Source organism: Salvia miltiorrhiza, chromosome 1 (assembly GCF_028751815.1).
Source record: "Salvia miltiorrhiza cultivar Shanhuang (shh) chromosome 1, IMPLAD_Smil_shh, whole genome shotgun sequence".
Classification (NCBI taxonomy): Eukaryota; Viridiplantae; Streptophyta; class Magnoliopsida; order Lamiales; family Lamiaceae; genus Salvia; species Salvia miltiorrhiza.
In genome coordinates this window covers 20,571,695-20,590,322 of record NC_080387.1, presented here as the reverse complement: position 1 = coordinate 20,590,322, position 18,628 = coordinate 20,571,695, and the positions used below count along the sequence as shown (strand labels likewise).

The 18,628-nt window shown below is 37.0% G+C and overlaps 1 protein-coding gene and 1 long non-coding RNA gene across 2 annotated transcripts; one reads left to right on the top strand and one right to left on the bottom strand.

Annotated features, from left to right (window-relative positions):
- The first annotated feature begins 9,297 nt into the window (after positions 1-9,297).
- Positions 9,298-18,351, top strand: LOC131006935 (acetylajmalan esterase-like). Its single transcript, XM_057934071.1, has 5 exons — positions 9,298-9,584; positions 16,721-16,933; positions 17,474-17,622; positions 17,698-17,971; positions 18,057-18,351. The coding sequence occupies exons 1-5, from the start codon at positions 9,335-9,337 to the stop codon at positions 18,269-18,271; spliced, it is 1,101 nt and encodes a 366-aa protein (XP_057790054.1). The 5' UTR covers positions 9,298-9,334; the 3' UTR covers positions 18,272-18,351.
- On the bottom strand, positions 11,061-13,817 carry LOC131006936 (uncharacterized). Its single transcript, XR_009095828.1, has 3 exons — positions 13,656-13,817; positions 11,914-11,994; positions 11,061-11,287 (listed from the first exon to the last, which is right to left on the bottom strand). It is a non-coding gene; the product is annotated as an uncharacterized LOC131006936 (long non-coding RNA).
- Positions 18,352-18,628: the final 277 nt, after the last annotated feature.

Genomic DNA, 18,628 nt, shown 5'->3' with positions numbered 1-18,628 from the left:
ACCAAAAAGAGAAAATAAATTCAAAAATTCATGTTTTTGTGTATGATCAGACTAACCTTTTTTTTGTATTCACACTACACGGAAGCTTCAAAACAATTCATATTTCCTATCGTTCCTTTAGTTCATGAAAATATTTACTAATATAAAAATTATTGCAAATTCAATTGGAGCTGAACACATAACACTAATTAACAAGGAATAATTAATTAATGGTGAAAATACATATGAATATGATGATATGAAAACAGCACCTGCACAGTCTGCACTACTAATCGGCAGAACCTACCTTAGTTTTGCCGGAGATGGGAAGAGGCGGGCAGCGCCGGTGGGCAGTGGCGACTGCGCGAAGAAGGAAAGCGCCGAGGGGGCGGCGACGTGCTAGCGCGAGGCAGCGGCGAGGGTGGGCGGCGACGGGCCGGCGCGGGCGGCAGAGTCGAGAGGGAAGAGAATCGAGAGGCAGGGAGGACGCAGGAGGCAGAGATATTAGATAAAATAGGGCTTGGAGTTTTAAGTTGTTGGGGGTTAATTCCTAAATTTCCTTAATAAAATTATTTAATTTTAATTTTGAAATATTTATTGCGGGTATGCGGGTACCCTCTACCCGAAATTTTTGAAGATTTGCCACCCGCACCCGACCCTCCTCTTTAAATTTGCGGGTATCGGGGCGGGTGAGGGTATACCCGATACCCGCAACCCGAATTTACAGCCCTACTCAAGACTATGACTTTAGGCAATGAAAATATGCATATATCGAATAATGAAACTCAATTTTTGGCCATTCATCTGAAAAATATAAATTATGGTCATTTTTTACAATTTCGATCTAAAATATCTTTGTCTGCATCCCTTCTCTTCCTCGCTCACTGCTCCGCTGATTTACTTGCATTTTCACTCCTTTATCGCGTTATTCTTTAGTGTTTTGGGCGTCTCTTTTTGAGTTCTTGAGTGTCTTTGTTTTGAATTGCTTAGTGTTGTGGAATAGACTACTCGTCCGTGCTCGTGCTATTTTTACAGGTTTTTGGACTCAATTTGTGAAGTTTCGGATGAAGTGTAGTGAAGTACGTGAAGAGACGAGTCCATAGGCACGAACGGGGCTCAAATCGGGCATCGGATGAGCAAGAACGAGCATCGTGAAGTTCGCGGGTCGGAGCGCACTCGCTGGAAGTCGCGCGGTCCGGGCCGCGCGACAGAGCAGAACTTGCTGGAGGACCGCGCGGGCCAGGCGAGGAGGCCGTGCGAGTTCACGCGGGCTGGCCATGCGGCCGCGCGAGACGCCGAGTTTTCGCCCAGTTGTCGGATTTTTAGCTTTATATGCGATTTTGGGGTATTTTTGAGTCCTACTTGACTTAGGGCATATAAATACTCCCCAAGAACTTATTCTCTGGACTTTTTATCAGCTTATATCATATTTTATTTTTCCTGAGAGCTGAGAGAGACGGAGAACGGAGCAGAGCAAGAACTGAAGATTCTCGATTCTACTACGGTTTCATTGTTAAATGTTTATAGTTTTATTGAGATATTGTTTTTTTAGTCATATGTCTATGTGTGGCTAAAATCTCTTTTTCTCAGGGTTTAGGGAGTAGACATGATTTGAATTTCTGACTGTTTGATTCAATTAATTGAGATTGTTATTCATTTTTATGTTCTTGTTATAATTGTTTGCTTTATTGATTGGCCACAAATTTAGCATAATCATAGGTTTTAATTTAATATCGGGAGATGATAATTATTACCTGAACTAAGAACATAGAACACATATATTTAATTCTAAAGGGAATTGATATTTGTGAGGGCGTTAATCCTATGAGCTTTTAGGAGTTGCATGTTAGAAGTGCGATCCGGGGACGGTAGCCTTGCATGTTATCAACGGTTTGTATGCCATGGGAGTGGGTATGAACTAGCTTAGAGATTGCCTTAGGAATCAACTTATTAATTGAATTGAACATGTTAGTTAGGAGAATCTGTTGAAACCTTTGCCTTGGGAAATCTTCTCTTATCTGTTTCTCTGTTTCGCAGCTTGATTTATTTTCTTCCCTACTGTTTATTTATTTTGTTCTTCACAACAAAAACTCTCCATTTCGTTTGTCCAGATAGAGTAGAATAATTTAGGATAGGAATTGGTTAATTCAGTCTCTGTGGAATACGACCTTGCTTGCTACTGTACACAATTGCACTCGTACAATTGCGGCGTGTTAAATAAAATAGCGAACAAGTTTTTGGCGCCGTTGCCGGGGACTGAATTTTATCAGTACTATCTGTTAATTATTTGATAATATTCTGGATTTTTTTTTTATTTCTGTTTATTTTAATTTCTGTTCTTTGTCTTTCCTGCGGTTCTGATTCTTGTGTTTGGAGCTTTCCAGGTAGTGAATGAACACACGATCTCAGAATCTTCCTCTTGAAGATTTTGATCCAGAAATTGAAGCTACGCTCCGCCTTAACAACAGCCAGAAAACTAAAGCTACACTGAACGCTATGGCCACCGCAGAAGAAGTTTGTGCTCTCAAGGATAACTGCAGCGATTGATTGAGGCGCAGGAAAACCGCGAGGCTCTGAAGCAGCCTTCCATCAATGAGGCGTTCACTCCGCAGTATCAGTATCATGAGCCCCCAAGAGTCAACGCGAATAATTTCGAGCTTAAGATTGGTTTAATCACGATGGTGCAGCAAAACTAGTATGGAGGTAAAGTCGTGGAGGACCCAAATGCGCATCTGGCGCAATTCCTGGAGCTGTGCAGCACTGTCAAGATGAACGGAGTCCCTGATGACATTATACGACTCCGTCTTTTCCCATTCTCACTCAGGGATAAGGCAAAGTCGTGGTATCAAACTCTACAGCTGGGAGCCAATCCAGTATGGGGGGGACCTGACAGATCTTTTCCTACGGAAGTTCCATCCTCCTGGGCTTACTTTGAAGTTGAAGATGGACATTCTTCAATTTCAGCAATTTGATGGAGAAACTTTGGCTGAAACATGGGAAAGATACCAGGAGAAGCTGAGGAAGTGCCCGTCCCATGGTTTTGATGAGGGGACTCTGGTGGTCATGTTTTACAATGCGTGTGGTGAACGTGCGAGAATGTTTATGGTACAACAGTTGGAGGTTCTCTACTCAAGAAAGGGAGCTCGAAGGCAATGGAGATCATTGAAAGCATGGCTACTACAAGTTATCAATGGCCATCCGAGAGAGTTCAGTTGAAGAAAGTTGTTGCTGCGTCCAGCTCAGATCCCATGACATTGATTTTGACTCAGCTGGCGGAGATGAACTCGAAAATCAATGCTATAACTGTTGGCAATCCTGAGCCGGCTGTGGAGATCCCAACAGGCGTAGAAGACGCCAACTACATCAGCGGTAGAAACTATGAGAACTTTCAGCACGGACAACAGAGCGGATATAATAATGGACAACAGCTTCATTATGGAGGGCGTCCACATCCAAATTTGGCGTATGGAAACCCAAATAACGCAATCCAACCTCCACCAGGCTTCTCTGGTACGAATGTAGTCATTAATGAAGAGAAGAAACCAAATATAGAGGAGCTGATGATGAAGTTCATCTCCAAGGCAGATGAGAGGATGGAAAGGCTTGAGTCTACCTCTGCTGCATTGGGAACACAGATGAAGATGTTTGAGACCCAATTGGGTCAAATAGCCACCGCCGTCAACAAACTCCAACAGTCGGACAATTTCATAAACAATGCCAAAGTGAACCCAAAGGAGCAGTGCATGGCCATTGGATTAAAGAGTGAAGTCACCCCTGAAGGCAGCCATGGTTCTCATGAGATGGAGAAAGGAGAGCTCTCGTGGAGAGTCCATGAGGAAGGTCGACGACTTCCACCTCATCTGCGTCCTCCTGGGTGGATGCCGTTTCCCCAGCGTCATTTTAAAATGGTTGATTTGCCGAGCGGGACTACACAGGAAGGGGTCATGACGAAAAAAAATGAGAGTGCACGGCTGATTGAGGAAAAAGCTGAGGAGGTCACTGTTGAGGTTTCTAGCAGAAAGAAGGAGGAAAAGCAAAAAGCTACTTTGCCAGCAACTATGACTATACCTTTCCCTCAGCGCCATAAGAAAGAGAGGGTGCAAGAGCAGTTCTCCAAGTTCTTAGAGATCTTCAGGAAAGTGCATATTAGTATACCATTGGTGGAAGCACCGCAGGAGATGCCACAGTATGCTAGATTCCTGAAGGACATTATCTCGAGGAAGAAGAGGCTGAGTGAGTTGGAGATGGTGAATCTCAATGAAGAATGCAGCGCGATCCTGCAGAGGAAGCTGCCGGCGAAGGTCAAAGATCCGGACAGCTTCACACTTTCCTGCATTATTGGAGGCCAGCATTTCGGAAGGTCACTCTGCGACCTGGGGGCGAGCATAAATCTCATGCCTCTATCTGTTTTTCAGCAGCTGGCGATTGGAGAGTTGAAGCTGACATCTATGAGGCTGCAGATGGCAGACAGATCGGTCACCTATCCTCGAGGAATTGTGGAGAATGTGCTCGTAAAGGTGGGAGATTTTATTCTCCCTGCCGATTTCGTGGTTCTAGACATTGAAGATGACAACAAAATCCCGCTAATTTTGGGGCGCCCGTTCCTTGCAACGGGAAGAGCTTTAATTGATGTGGAGAAAGGAGAGCTCACACTGCGAGTTCATGATGAGAGCCAGACTTTCCATGTCTATGAACCATGCCACATCCACAAAGATGAAGTGCCCAAGAAAGCTAAAGATCCGGGCAAGGTAAGTGTTGATGTATTTAATACATTTGATACAGATCCTTTTTCTTGGCAGGACCCAGGTGATCAGAAGTTTAAAGGAGGAGTGTTGGATGAAAAGCATGGAGCAGGGAGCTGCTGGTCGCAGCACTGTTTGCACCAGCCACCTTGAAGAGGTTGCTGTTCTGTCGAGCTAACGACGTTAAAAATAGCGCTTATTGGGAGGCAACCCAATTTTTGGTTAGTTTGTTCCTTTTTGTTTGTTTCTTTGTTTGTTTTCGTACCCCACAAATCCTTTTCAAACTTATTCTCCTTGGTGGTGAATAAGTTTGGGGGGATGTGTCTTTGTGGGTGCACTGTTTGTTTTGGTTGTTCTTGTTTGTGTCGTCGTTGAGTTTTTTAGTCTTGCTTTGGTGGTTTCTTTGTGATGTTACCTTGATGATGATGTGAGTAGTGTAGAGTTTTGTTGGATAATTGACTTATGATGATTTCTGCTTTAAAATTGTGAAATTGCATGCATTTGTGTTGATATTGTTGTGATTGAGCATGATTGATGAATGATAAGCATGGTCTCTTTTGATGTTGCAATCAATGAAATATTTGTGAGATTTGAGCCTTGACTGTCACCATTTTACAGTCTTAGTTCTTATTCTTGAGTGATTGTTCGAGCATGCATGTCTCTCATTAGAACTTGTCTTGGTTTCTCCCTTGAGATCACATTAGTGTGCTTAATAACTTTGAGATGATAAAATGCCATCTTTGCTAGCCTATTTATCCCATATTTGTCCTATATTTTTATATGACCCTAGTTCACCCCTTTGAGCCTTATTTTTCCATATTCCTTGTCGTAGCCATGGGTGGGAGCTTGGAGTTTGTTGATATGAGATAATTGGGTTGTGGAGATGAATGATCATGAGTTATGTTTTGTGGTTTTAAATTGAAAATCCTAGTACCCTACAAGTTATTGAAAAAAAAAAAAGAGGAAAGAAAAGAAAAGTGAGAAAATAATTGAAGAAAAATGGGTACATAGGATGCATTAGAAAGTCATAATGTCATGAGAAATATTTGTTGTGTTGTGGTGGATTATATATTGAAAATTTTGGTTGTGTGGAAGGTGGATGATAGAATTGAATAAGAATGCTATAAGGTTGGTGATGATGTTACTTTGATTCGCATCTTTTAGTCACTTAGCCAAATATATCCTACCTTGCCAAAGAGTCTACATTACAACCTTCAATAAAGACCTTTTTGATCTTGGTTATAGGAGCACACATTTATTGGTGGAGAGGTGAGACGATTGACAAGCTTATGGATGAGTACTTGTTTAGCTTGAACTGAGCGTATACACGTCCTTTTTGATTGATACACTTGAGAGTTGAGAGTTCATATATTCTTTATCTTTATGGTGAGGATTGCAATTCATTGAGACCATAATTTGAGTTTGTCATGAGTGTGATATCTTGATGATAGGAGATACAAATGCATGTCATTATTTTTGTGATCCACTTTCTCTACGCTCTTGTTGATTCATTCTTGGTTCATCTTTGTTTTGTCCGAGGACGAACAATGGTTTAAGTTTGGGGGTTTGATTTACTTGCATTTTCACTCCTTTATCGTGTTATTCTTTAGTGTTTTGGGTGGCTCTTTTTGAGTTCTTGAGTGTCTTTGTTTTGAATTGCTTAGTTTTGTGGAATAGACTACTCGTCTGTGCTCGTGTTGTTTTTACAGGTTTTTGGACTCAATTTGTGAAGTTTCGGATGAAGTGTAGTAAAGTACGTGAAGAGACGAGTCCATAGGCACGAACGGGGCTTAAATCGGGCATCAGATGAGCAAGAACGAGCGTCAGGAAGTTCGCGGGTCGGAGCGCACACACTGGAAGTCGCGCGGTTCGGGCATGCGGCCGCATGCCACGGCCGCGCGACAGAGCAGAACTTGCTGGAGGACCGTGCGGGCCAGGCGCGCGGCCGCGCGAGCTCACGCAGGCTGGCCATGCGGCTGCGCGAGATGCCGAGTTTTTGCCCAGTTGTCGGATTTTTAGCTTTATACGCGATTTTGGGGTATTTTTGAGTCCTACTTGACCTATGGCATATAAATACTCCCCAAGAACTTATTCTCTGGACTTTTTATCAGCTTATATCATATTTTACTTTTCCTGATAGCTGAGAGAGACGGAGAACGGAGCAGAGCAAGAACTGAAGATTCTCGATCTACTACGGTTTCATTGTTGAATGTTTATAGTTTTATTGAGATATTATTTTTTTTAGTTATATGTCTATGTGTGGCTAAAATCCCTTTTTCTCAAGGTTTAGGGAGTAGACATGATTTGAATTTCTAACTGTTTGATTCAATTAATTGAGATTGTTATTCATTTTTATGTTCTTGTTATAATTGTTTGCTTTATTGATTGGCCACAAATTTAGCATAATCATAGGTTTTAATTTAATATCGGGAGATGATAATTATTACCTGAACTAAGAACATAGAACACATATATTTAATTCTAAAGGGAATTGATATTTGTGAGGGCGTTAATCCTATGAGCTTTTAGGAGTTGCATGTTAGAAGTGCGATCCGGGGACGGTAGCCTTGCATGTTATCAACGGTTTGTATGCCACGGGAGTGGGTATGAACTAGCTTAGAGATTGCCTTAGGAATCAACTTATTAATTGAATTGAACATGTTAGTTAGGAGAATCTGTTGAAACCTTTGCCTTGGGAAATCTTCTCTTATCTGTTTCTCTGTTTCGCAGCTTGATTTATTTTCTTTCCTGCTGTTTATTTATTTTGTTCTTTACAACAAAAACTCTCAATTTAGTTTGTCCAGATAGAGTAGAATAATTTAGGATAGGAATTGGTTAATTCAATCTCTGTGGAATACGACCTTGCTTGCTACTGTACACAATTGCACCCGTACACTTGCGGCGTGTTAAATAAAATAGCGAACATCCGCTGGGCGACCGCTGATACAATCGACACTAAGGGCGTGTTTGATATTGGTTAATACACTGTATTAGCTAATTTAGTACAGATCAGTCTAGTGTTTGGAATTATTTAGTAATAATGCGGATGACCCGGTTTAATCCCACGACCCAGTATTATTAATCCAGATTTCTTAGGATTAATAATACCACCTCCCCCTAGGATTAACTTAAACCAGGATATTGTGTATTTAGCCATGATAGCAAACACCAACTCAGTATTAATAATCTGTCATTATCCACGCTAAATATCCTGGTTACAAATTATCCTACATAATCATTTACTGAAAACCAAACGAGCTCTAACTGTGCCAAGTATACCTAATAAATGACACAATTTGCACTAATTGTGCCATTTGTATCAACTGTTAGCGACAACGGAAAAGTCAACGGTCGTGCCTCTCTCCGCAGCCGTGCCCTTTCTCTTAACACAATTGACACTAATTGTGTCAACTGTGCCTTCTCTCCCTCGCCCGCTCTCGCTCACACCACGTTGCCCAGCGCTCGCGGGAAAGTCAGTGACCGCGCCTCCCTTTGCGTCTGCGCCCCTTTCTTTTGGCACAATTAATTGACACTAATTATGTCAAGTGTCAAGTGTACCTAATGAATGACACAATTGACACTAATTGTGTCTTTTGTACCATCATAACCCGCGAGCCCAACTCGAACCCGAAGCCCAACCCGCGCACGTAACCCTAACTCGGTCCATCTAATTAAGGGCAAAATAGTCCTAAAACGTAAAAAAAATGGTCAAAATTTATATTTTTTTAGATGAGTGGCCAAATATTGAGTTTTATTGCTCAATACAGTTATCTCACATGTTGACTCTTAAGCATTAACCACGCTACTATTAGATCAACGCACGCATACATAATTTTGTCATGTTACACTTTCGGTTATAATATTGATTAGATGTCATGTTACACATTTGGTTAATATTACAGTACTTGACTTTTATACTACTTGTAATTAATGTAATATTAATACGAATTAATTGCCTACAAATACACGAATATACTCAATTTTTAATTTTTAATTAAATTTATTTTTGTTGTTTAAATATATAAATGTTTAATTATTTGAAATTTGATTTGAGCCCAAAAATTCATTAGCCAATAATTTGATTGTCTAAAGTTTAATGGACAATCCAAAGGTACCGTTGAAAAGATCTAGACATATCTTTTTAATAATACTTATATTGTTGGGTTTTGACAAACTGAAAGTGATCGAAAAAATATAGTGTTTCATGACATCAACTTTCATACTATCAGCTTTCGACCACCTTCAATTATCAAAACACAACAATATAAGTATCATTAGAAATATAATGTCAAGAGCTTTTCAACATTCGAATTTTCCAACGGACTTCAGACATCAGACAATCAAGTTATTAGCCAACGAACTTTGGGCTCATGTCAAAATTTTTTTAAAAAAATATGTATTTTTTGTCAAGATTTTGATTAAAAATAAAAAATTAACTATAATTTGTGTATTTACATACAATTAACCTTATTACTAGTGAATAATTTTTAACAAATATAGGGGCTATATAGTTGACTTTTCCTTTTGTTCGTCATGAGCAACTATGTATATAATGTATGATCAATGTAGACATAATATTGTAAGAATTGTGTGTTGTATGCATCAAGCGAGTAATGGATTTTTCTTCCTTCTTTTATCTTATAAGCATCTCCGTTATTATTATAGCTACAGAAGCAACAAATATATTATGTCCAATTCAAAGTTTGTTTCAATTGGGAGATTCCGTCTCAGACACAGGGAATCTAGTGCGAGTCCTTCCTGTGGGTCCCACTCTCCCCGCCTCTAAGCCGCCGTACGGTGAAACTTTTCCCGGCAAACCTACCGGCCGTTGGTCTGATGGCAGACTCATCATAGACTACACAGGTCAGTAATTATAGAGTTATTCTTAAATAATATTTTTTCCGTCCCAATTCAATAGGTCATGTTTCCTTATTTGACCGTCCTAATTCACTTTCTAAAATAAAAAATCAATATATAACAAATATTCTTACATAACTCATTATTTACAGCAAACGTCATCGTACCTCACACGTAAATATATTTTCCTTATTTTTCTCTTTTACTTTTTGGACAAATATATCATTAATAAAAGCTGCATTCTCTCTCATATTTTATTATAAATTATTTGTTTCTTAACATCTGTGTCCAAGCGTTGAATTGGGACGAAAAGAGTAATAATTTGAAATTTTCATTGTTACTTTTTATCTCAACATTAAAATATTACAAATATAGTATGTACTATTTATTTTTACTGTTTATTTAGTAGTTCAAGTCATAATTTTTGAAACTTAAGATATTTCAGGTTGTTTGTAGGTATATTATTTGTTTTGAAGTGTGTTTTCTTTTTACTAATATTTTGATGTTTATTTCTTGAAGACACATCAATTTAAGTTGGCTAATTTTTTTGACATCGTTGTTAGGGATGTCAATCGGGCCAACCCACTCGATTTCGGGCCAACCCATTCGGTTTCGGGTTATTTTCGGGCTAAAAAATTTCGACCCTAACCCTAACCCATTCGGTTTCGGGCTAGCCCGTTCGGGCCCACAAATTTATGATTTTTTTATATCTATAATTTTTTTGTATGGATAATCATATTATTGTAGTAAAAATATGTAGTGCTTTTTAAATCAAAATATTTCGCCTTATTTTAGATACAAAAATTAGTATTATTTTAATGTAAATTTACATAATATCTAATTTTAACTTTGTTTTCGATAAAAATTGTATATAGATATAATATAAATCACTATCTTTCTTTGACTTTTATATCATAAATATTTATTATTAATCGTTAGAAAAAATCAAATCATATTATACAAGCATCAAAATGTTATTATTAAATTAAATAGTAAACTATTAAAGTTTTGAAATAAATTATTAAGAAAGTGTTCGGTTAATCGGGTCAACCCACTCGGTTTTCGGGCCAACCCTATCGGGCTCGGGCTATTTTCGGTTCGGGCCATTCGGGCTAAAAATTTTTTCGGGCTAAAAATTTTCAGCCCTAACCCACCTTTTTTATCTGTCTATTCGGGTCGACCCGTCGGTTTCAGACTTTTTTGACATCCCTAATGGTTGTGAAATAGACAAAGGAGATAAATACGAATTATATTAATTATATATGGGGGTAGATTTTTAAATAGTCATTATGATTTTATTTTATTTTAAAGGGTTAATTGCATATGTAAACTATTGAACTTTCAACATACTAGTATTTGCATCCCGTGCATTACATGGAAAATGTATTTAATGTCACACCCCAATTCTTGAATGAATAAATATAATCGAGGTGCAACTAATTCATAGAAATAAACAAGGAACAACCTTGTAAAAACCCAAAATAGGATAGAAAGTCGGGCTATGCCCCTTTGGATCACAAGTTTTGTTTCATGCTTCTGACAACCAACATTCATTAGCATAAAACTAGAATTTCAAATTTAAGCTCGACATGAAGTCATCTTAAGTTGAGAAAACAAAAGATGTATAAGAGTAATTGCTACAGCGGAAGTCTAACATATGAATTTTAACTCTAGCCTCAGCTCCGTCCCGTCAGCACCAGCCAGCCAACCTGAAAACATTTGAAAGTATTTTTGGGCTAAGTACTAATGTACTTAGTGGGCATGCATTTTCATAAACATTTCATATTTTCGTAAAGAGCAGTTTATCCAATTATACTTGACATGACTTAGAAGGTTTTAAAATGAAATAACTTCTAAGCATGTTAAAACATTTTTCATTTGTGCACACATGTCACACTCCCTTTCTGTTACTCGCTGTGATCCCGGACCTTTTAGCCACCGACGGATCCATTTCTCCCATTGCACTTGCCCTGAGGACGTAACTCAGACAAGTTGAATTGACCTCGGGACGCTACCCAGGCAGGCCTTACATGATACATGCTCCGGAACACATCCAGCCAAGCACCCTTATAACGCCTCTTACATGAATTAGTGCCCGATGGAGATCAACCCACCGAAATAACTAACAAGTGTACACAATTCTCAAATAACGTGTTAGGCCATAAGAGAACCTCGATCGATCCATGAATTGCGAGCCTTAAACAGAGCAGAGTGCACAAAAACATTTTATTGGATAAACAGTTTTCATTACATTAAATAAACAATTTGCATTTCATTGAAACATTTAGAGCTTAATAACTCAATCATACTTTGTACATTTGGAAAGTAAGCCCACCTGGTTAGGCAAAGCCTGAAGATCATAATCACATATAAACCTGTCTTGGGAAAGCAGCGCTAATCCCCCTGGTCACAAAGCCTACAAGAAATTCTATTCTTAATAGGTCTCGTGAAGCTAATCTTAAGTCATGGTGTAGTGCTTAATATTATATGATTCACTTAGCCGGGTTTTCAAAATTTAATGAATAAATAATTGAAAACATTTCTATTGAGTTAAGAACACCAACAATATTCTTACTCGTCTTTATTTAATAATTGGAATTATAAATAAAACCAATTAAATCATAAATATTCTTATTGCAAAATATAATGCAAATCATGTCATGCTTAGCATATAATAAGTAATTTACTTAAAATATGCACATAATAATAATATGATATTATTATGAAAATTCTCCTTTAAATAAATTAATCAAACTAATAATAGTTCAATTAATTAAAAATAAGAAAGCCCAATTTAATTATTTGAAGGCAATCCAAAGTCTTTAAAAATAATTAATCAAACTAATTAATAGTCTAATTAAATAAAATAAGGAAGCCATTTAAATAGATGAAATAGAGCCCATGCTTAAATAAATAATAGCCCATATAAATTTTAAAAGATGAGGCCCAACTCAATAAAATATGAATGGCCCAGACTGAAATAAAATAAATCGGCCCAGCTAAATAAAATTAAAAATCGCAGCCCAAATCTATTTAAAAATCGGAGCCCATCACTCATAAAAATCGGCCCAAATACTCGGCCCAAATAAAATAGCCCAACACTTGCCCTAACCCCTTCTTGCTTCTCTATTCAAACACACACACACCTGGTAAACACACACACACGCAAGAAAATTCAGCCCCTCTCCCTCTCCCAGGAGTTCCGCCGCCGCGGACGCTCGCCGGAGGAGCAACGGCGAAAACCCGCGCCATCCTCGGCTCTCACAATCCGCCCGGCTCCCTCTCTTCTCCGGCGAAGCAGCACCAGCCGCCGCCCATCGACTCACCCTTCAACCTTCCACCCTAGTCTCGATCTCCGGCGACAGCAGTCAATAGACCACCATCGCTATCGACCCCTATTCTCTAACTTCACAGTCGACGGTAGCAGCGGCGAAGAGCCGGCCACCGTCGCCTTTTCTCTTATCTCCCCCGACTTCCCTCTCTACTCTCTGAATCAGTCCGGCGACCACAGGACAGCCATGGCCGCCGCCGTTCTTCCCCCTCAGATCTCCGACATCTCTCTCTCTCCAGCCGTGGCCGGGCAGCAGCGGCACCGCCGCCGTGCCCTGCCTCCCTCCGCTGAACCCACAGCCGCCCATCTCTCTCCACCCCCCTCTCTCTCCGGCCGACAGCAGTAGATGGAGCAAACTGCCGCCGCCGTGCCCTAGCCTCCCTCTGCCTCTCGACTCTCTCAGCCCGCAACCACACCGAGCCCGACTGAGTTCGACGCTCAACAATCACACCAAAAGGACTCGACACAGCAAGGTTCGAAACAGGGGAAAACAAAGCTTCAAGACTTTCTAAAAATTGTTTCTTCATTTGTACAAATCATAGATTTTGCTCATATAGATACATGCATATATACACCATCTTTCAAACTGAAATCTATACTAAACTGTAAATACGAATGTATACATAGATGAATGGATGAATGAGGTGGTTTCTTTTCTTGAAAATCTGTATAAATGAATTGGTTTGATACAATCGAATAAGAGAGTGTATGAAGGGATAGCTCTTGTTATGATAAAAAGAATGAACCTTTGGAACTATATGTTGAGGCGTGTGGCTGTTGTCATAGTGCTTCCTGTTGTTCTTGGCTGAATTTGAGCTCTTTGAAGGAGTATATGTTGAGGTTGGTGACTTATGAGTTATTGGCGTAGGAGAAGAGTGGAAACATAACTTGGAAAGAGAGTAGGTACAGTGGAAACATGACTTGGAAAGAGAGTAGGTACAGTGGAAACATGACTTGGAAAGAGAGTAAGTACAGGGTGGGAGTAGGTGGTGGATGAGACTTTAGCTAATTTTTTTAATGTAGTAAAATGTATCTGAAAGTGGAGAAGGCATGGCCAACAGCTTATTGGAAAAGTTACTTTATGTATTCGATTTAGGAAGAGTAAGAGAAAAAAGTATGGCAGATAAAACGTTGAGTGTGAATAATTTGAAGGGATGATTTGACAATTAAAAACTCTCACGGTTGGATCATTGGAACTGTAGAATTTTCTCAGGGTTCGCTAAATAAATATCTTGATAAATACTCAATGCTCAATACTTGATTTAAATAAATATGAAATGCATAAGAATTTAAATAACTAAATTTACAAATAATTTTGTAAATCACTTTTGTTGGAATTAAAAATAAATTCATTTTCTTTATATCCGGCGTGAATCATCCTGACTTCTAAGTTCAAAATAATTCTAAATTTAGCTAAGAAATAACGGGGTGTTACATTTAATATTTCTATAAAATTCATATCACTTTATTATATTTATAAATAAAATAAAATAAATTATATTTAACTGGATATATTTAAGCTTAATAATGAAAACACAAAATAATAAAAGAAGAATTCATAATACTAAAAATTGATATTATGGAAAGTTAAAAAAAAATAGTTAAAAATGAAAAAAAAAAGAATTGAAAAATAGATTTATTCAAACAAAAAGATGGGAGATGAAAGAGAATTTTTAAAAATTTTAATCTTAAAATAAATATAACTTTACATTTTAAATATATATATATATATATATATAATAGAAAATTAAAGATATTATCAAAATCTTTAATTTGATATGCATATTAAGTATTTTATAATTAGTCGAATTTCACAATTTTAGAAAAAAAAATAAGAAGACAAAAGATGAAATAAAAAGAAAATAAACCTTCAATTTTGTTATAACAACATAATTGTCACTCAATTTTGAATTCAATTTTAAAATTGAGTTCAAATTGAAATATTGACTTTTTAATTTAGCACCAATTCTCATTTTGTACACAAACTTTAAAATCTTTATTAAAATTACTCAATTATTATTTTTTATCTCATTTTGCGTACTCCATTTTTCGTCGTGGTGACATGACCTAAATATACTTGTTTGGCATAAATATGTTCGCGTGGCATAAATATGATTGTGTAGAAAAATAGAATCCACATCGTATTGCATAATTGAATGAAAAATAACGTTGTTTTAAATTTAAAGTTTGACAAAAAAATTGATGAATAAACAAAATGAGAAAAAAAATACTCTCTCCGTCCACGAAATAAACTCCTACTTGCCCTTAAATATTTGTCCATGAAATAAACTCTTACTCTGCTTTTTGGACAATTATACCCTCCCTTACTTTTAAATTTACTACACTTTTATCTATTGGGCCCACTTTATTCCACCATTACTTATGTAATTAGTCTCCCATAAACTAATTATTGTTATTATTATTATTATTATTATTATTATTATTATTATTATTATTATTATTATTATTATTATCCTTATTATTATTATATTATTATTATTATTATTTATTATTATTATTATTATTATTATTATTATTATTATTATTATTATTATTATTATTATTATTATTATTGCTGTTGTTGTTGTTGTTGTTATTATTATTATTATTATTATTATTATTATTATTATTATTATTATTATTATTTTTATTGTTTTTATTATTATTATTATTATTTTTATTGTTCTTGTTGTTGTTATTATTATTATTATCAAATTGCTAGTTAAAGATTAGTAAAAGTAATCACAATATATATACACTATCATTTTAGTCTTTTACACCACATTTTTTCAGCTTTCTTAGTCTTCGTGTCAACCCCAACTGGGAGTTTATTTTGTGGACGGAGGGAGTACATAATTATGTAATTTTAATAAAAAATTTAAGGTTCATATACGAAATAAGAATTTGCCGAAAATTTAATAATTTATGTACAATTGATCCTACTAATAAATAGGAGTATATGGTTATTAGAGGACACTTGGAACTAGCTATCCATCATTCCATATTTCCATTTCACGTCAACTTTCTCTTCCTTCTCTTCTCGTGAAATGTGCATCACACATAGAAATATTTTATAGTATCAATAAATATGAATCGAAAGTAGCTCTGCTATTGCAAATATAGTCTGATTATCTAACAACGTCGAATAAAACGTGACGTAGACTAACAACTGCACATATGAAGCACATCGCCTACACTCCCAAATTTTTCAATATTTTTTTATATATTATTTATGTATTTTTCCTGTTGAACCGTGAAGCTCATGCGTCCCTCTCTAACTTCTTCGTGCTCGGTGCGCTCTGAAGAGCCACGATTCTCACTTATTTGGGCTCGCCAGCTGCAGGGGCTCGTGTGAGCCAGGCGCATGCCCGCTCCGCGAGCCCCACTGCTGATGTTCTAACAGTTAGTTATTGTCTCAAAAGATAAAATATCGTTTTGCCTTATTTATATATGAAAAAGGTCTAATCTATTACTATTATTATTATAATAATTATTATTATTATAGAATTATGAGTTTGTGACCCTGAAATATTACTAAATAAAATATTCTAGTAATGACATCATTTTTTATGAATTGTAATCATAAAAAATGTTAGTACTAAATAAAATTAAAATTGTGACATCTTATCATAAGTAATGATTATGCCTATCACAAAAGTTAATGAGATTTGAGAGTGTATGAATTTTTATAAATAATACTAATATTTATTATATTTTTATAACTAATGAAAGTATATGATACATGTACGCATGTAATTAAATTTTACTACACATAAAAATATAAGTAATTTTTGTTGGATGTGATTGGCAGCTATGGCTCTTGGGATTCCCCTGCTGAACCCCTATTTAGACAAGAATGCTTCATTCAGAAATGGAGTCAACTTTGCGGTTGCTGGGGCTACGGCGCTTAACTCTTCTTTCTTTGTTTCAAGGGGAATTATTGTTCCACCTGATGTTGGCTCACTGGACCTTCAACTACGCTCCTTTCATACATACCTCGCCTCAATTTGTTCCACCCCACGAGGTTAGTTTTCTAGTGTCTAAGAAATCTTTTAGTTGGCGATGATAAAATTTCATTTTAAAATATTATAAATTATGAATTACTTTTTTTTATTTTTCCTTTTATACTTATTCTGTCCTATAAAAGATTTTGCACACAATCTTTGAAATTTTAAAATAAAATAAACCAAGTTTTAATTGCTATAATTTTTCTCCCAATTTGAAATTTCCCTAAAATTTGACTAAGATCATATATAATTTGTATTCAAAAGTTGCGTGCAATACCAAAATTCGTCAAAACTTTGTGTATTTTACGGTAATTTTCTTTTTAATATTTATGTAATTTATAAATTCAACGATCATGGTCATAATTTATAAAACGAAATGAAAAGTAAGAAAAGAAAAATACTAATTAACATGGATTACATATCAGTTGTGCTCATGTAAGTGCTCATAAATACATGCATGTATTATATTTCATGGTATTTGTTTGCATAGTCATTTGTAAATTACTGACTTTTTATTTTATTATCTTAATCTATTTTTGAAAAAAACAAACAAATAGAATGTAGTGAATATCTGAGACAGGCTCTGGTTTTCGTGGGTAGAATTGGAGGAAATGACATCAATTATCCTTTAACACAAGGCAGATCCCTTGAAGAAATCCGGACCTATGTGCCTCTCATAAATCAAGCTATTTCCGATGCCATAAGAGTAATGATTTACATAAGCATCTCTTTATTAATTTTTTTCTTCATTAAATAAAGTTTTATCTATTAAATTACTCAGGGGATTATTCGAGCTGGCGCCTCGCGAGTAGTGGTTCCTGGAAATTTTCCGATTGGATGCTTCCCTTACATCCTTGCTGCTTTTGCTAGCAACGATTCCACAAACTACGACGAACTTGGTTGTGTAAGAAGCGTCAACAATCTTGTCGTTTATCAAAATAATAACTTGCAAGCCACACTAGACACTCTGAGAAAGGAATTTCCCGGTGTAGCCATAATCTATGCAGACTACTACAATGCTTTTCTAACAACTTTACGCCGTGCGCCCTTCATCGGTCAGCAATTACTACTACCGACTTCAATGAATAGTTGCAAAAAACAAATACTCAATGTTTTGTACCTTTGTTGTCTGATTTTCAGGGTTTGATCGAACAACTCTACTGACGCCATGTTGTAAAAGCAGACAATTCGATCCTCTCAGTCTTGAATTTTGTGGGAACCCAACTGTGCCGGTTTGTCCGAACCCCCAACAATATATACATTGGGATGGCGTGCATTTGACACAAGAAGCTTATCATCGTATCTCCCAAATTGTGATACCTTATATTCTCCCCACAATCATATGCTTACGTTGAAAAAATTAATGCGCTACTATATATATATTTAAATAAGACTGGTTATTAATTAGCTATATATATAGAAGCAAATCCATGGATCAACGATCACTACAAAAAAAGCGCTGATTACCGACGGCTAAATGCCGTCGGTAAAAAAAGACGGCCGCCGGTAAATAGTGTTACCGGCGGCGATAACGGCGGCAATCTCCCGCCGCTAAACGGTTCGTCGGCAACGACAATAACGGCGGCGAACATCCGCCGTCGGCAGTTAACGGCGGCGCTGCCGCCGGAATTGTCGCCGTTAAACGGCGGAGCCTAGCCGGAGAAATAGCGGCGGCAGACACCGCCGCTAGTTACCGAGGGCTATCTTGCCGT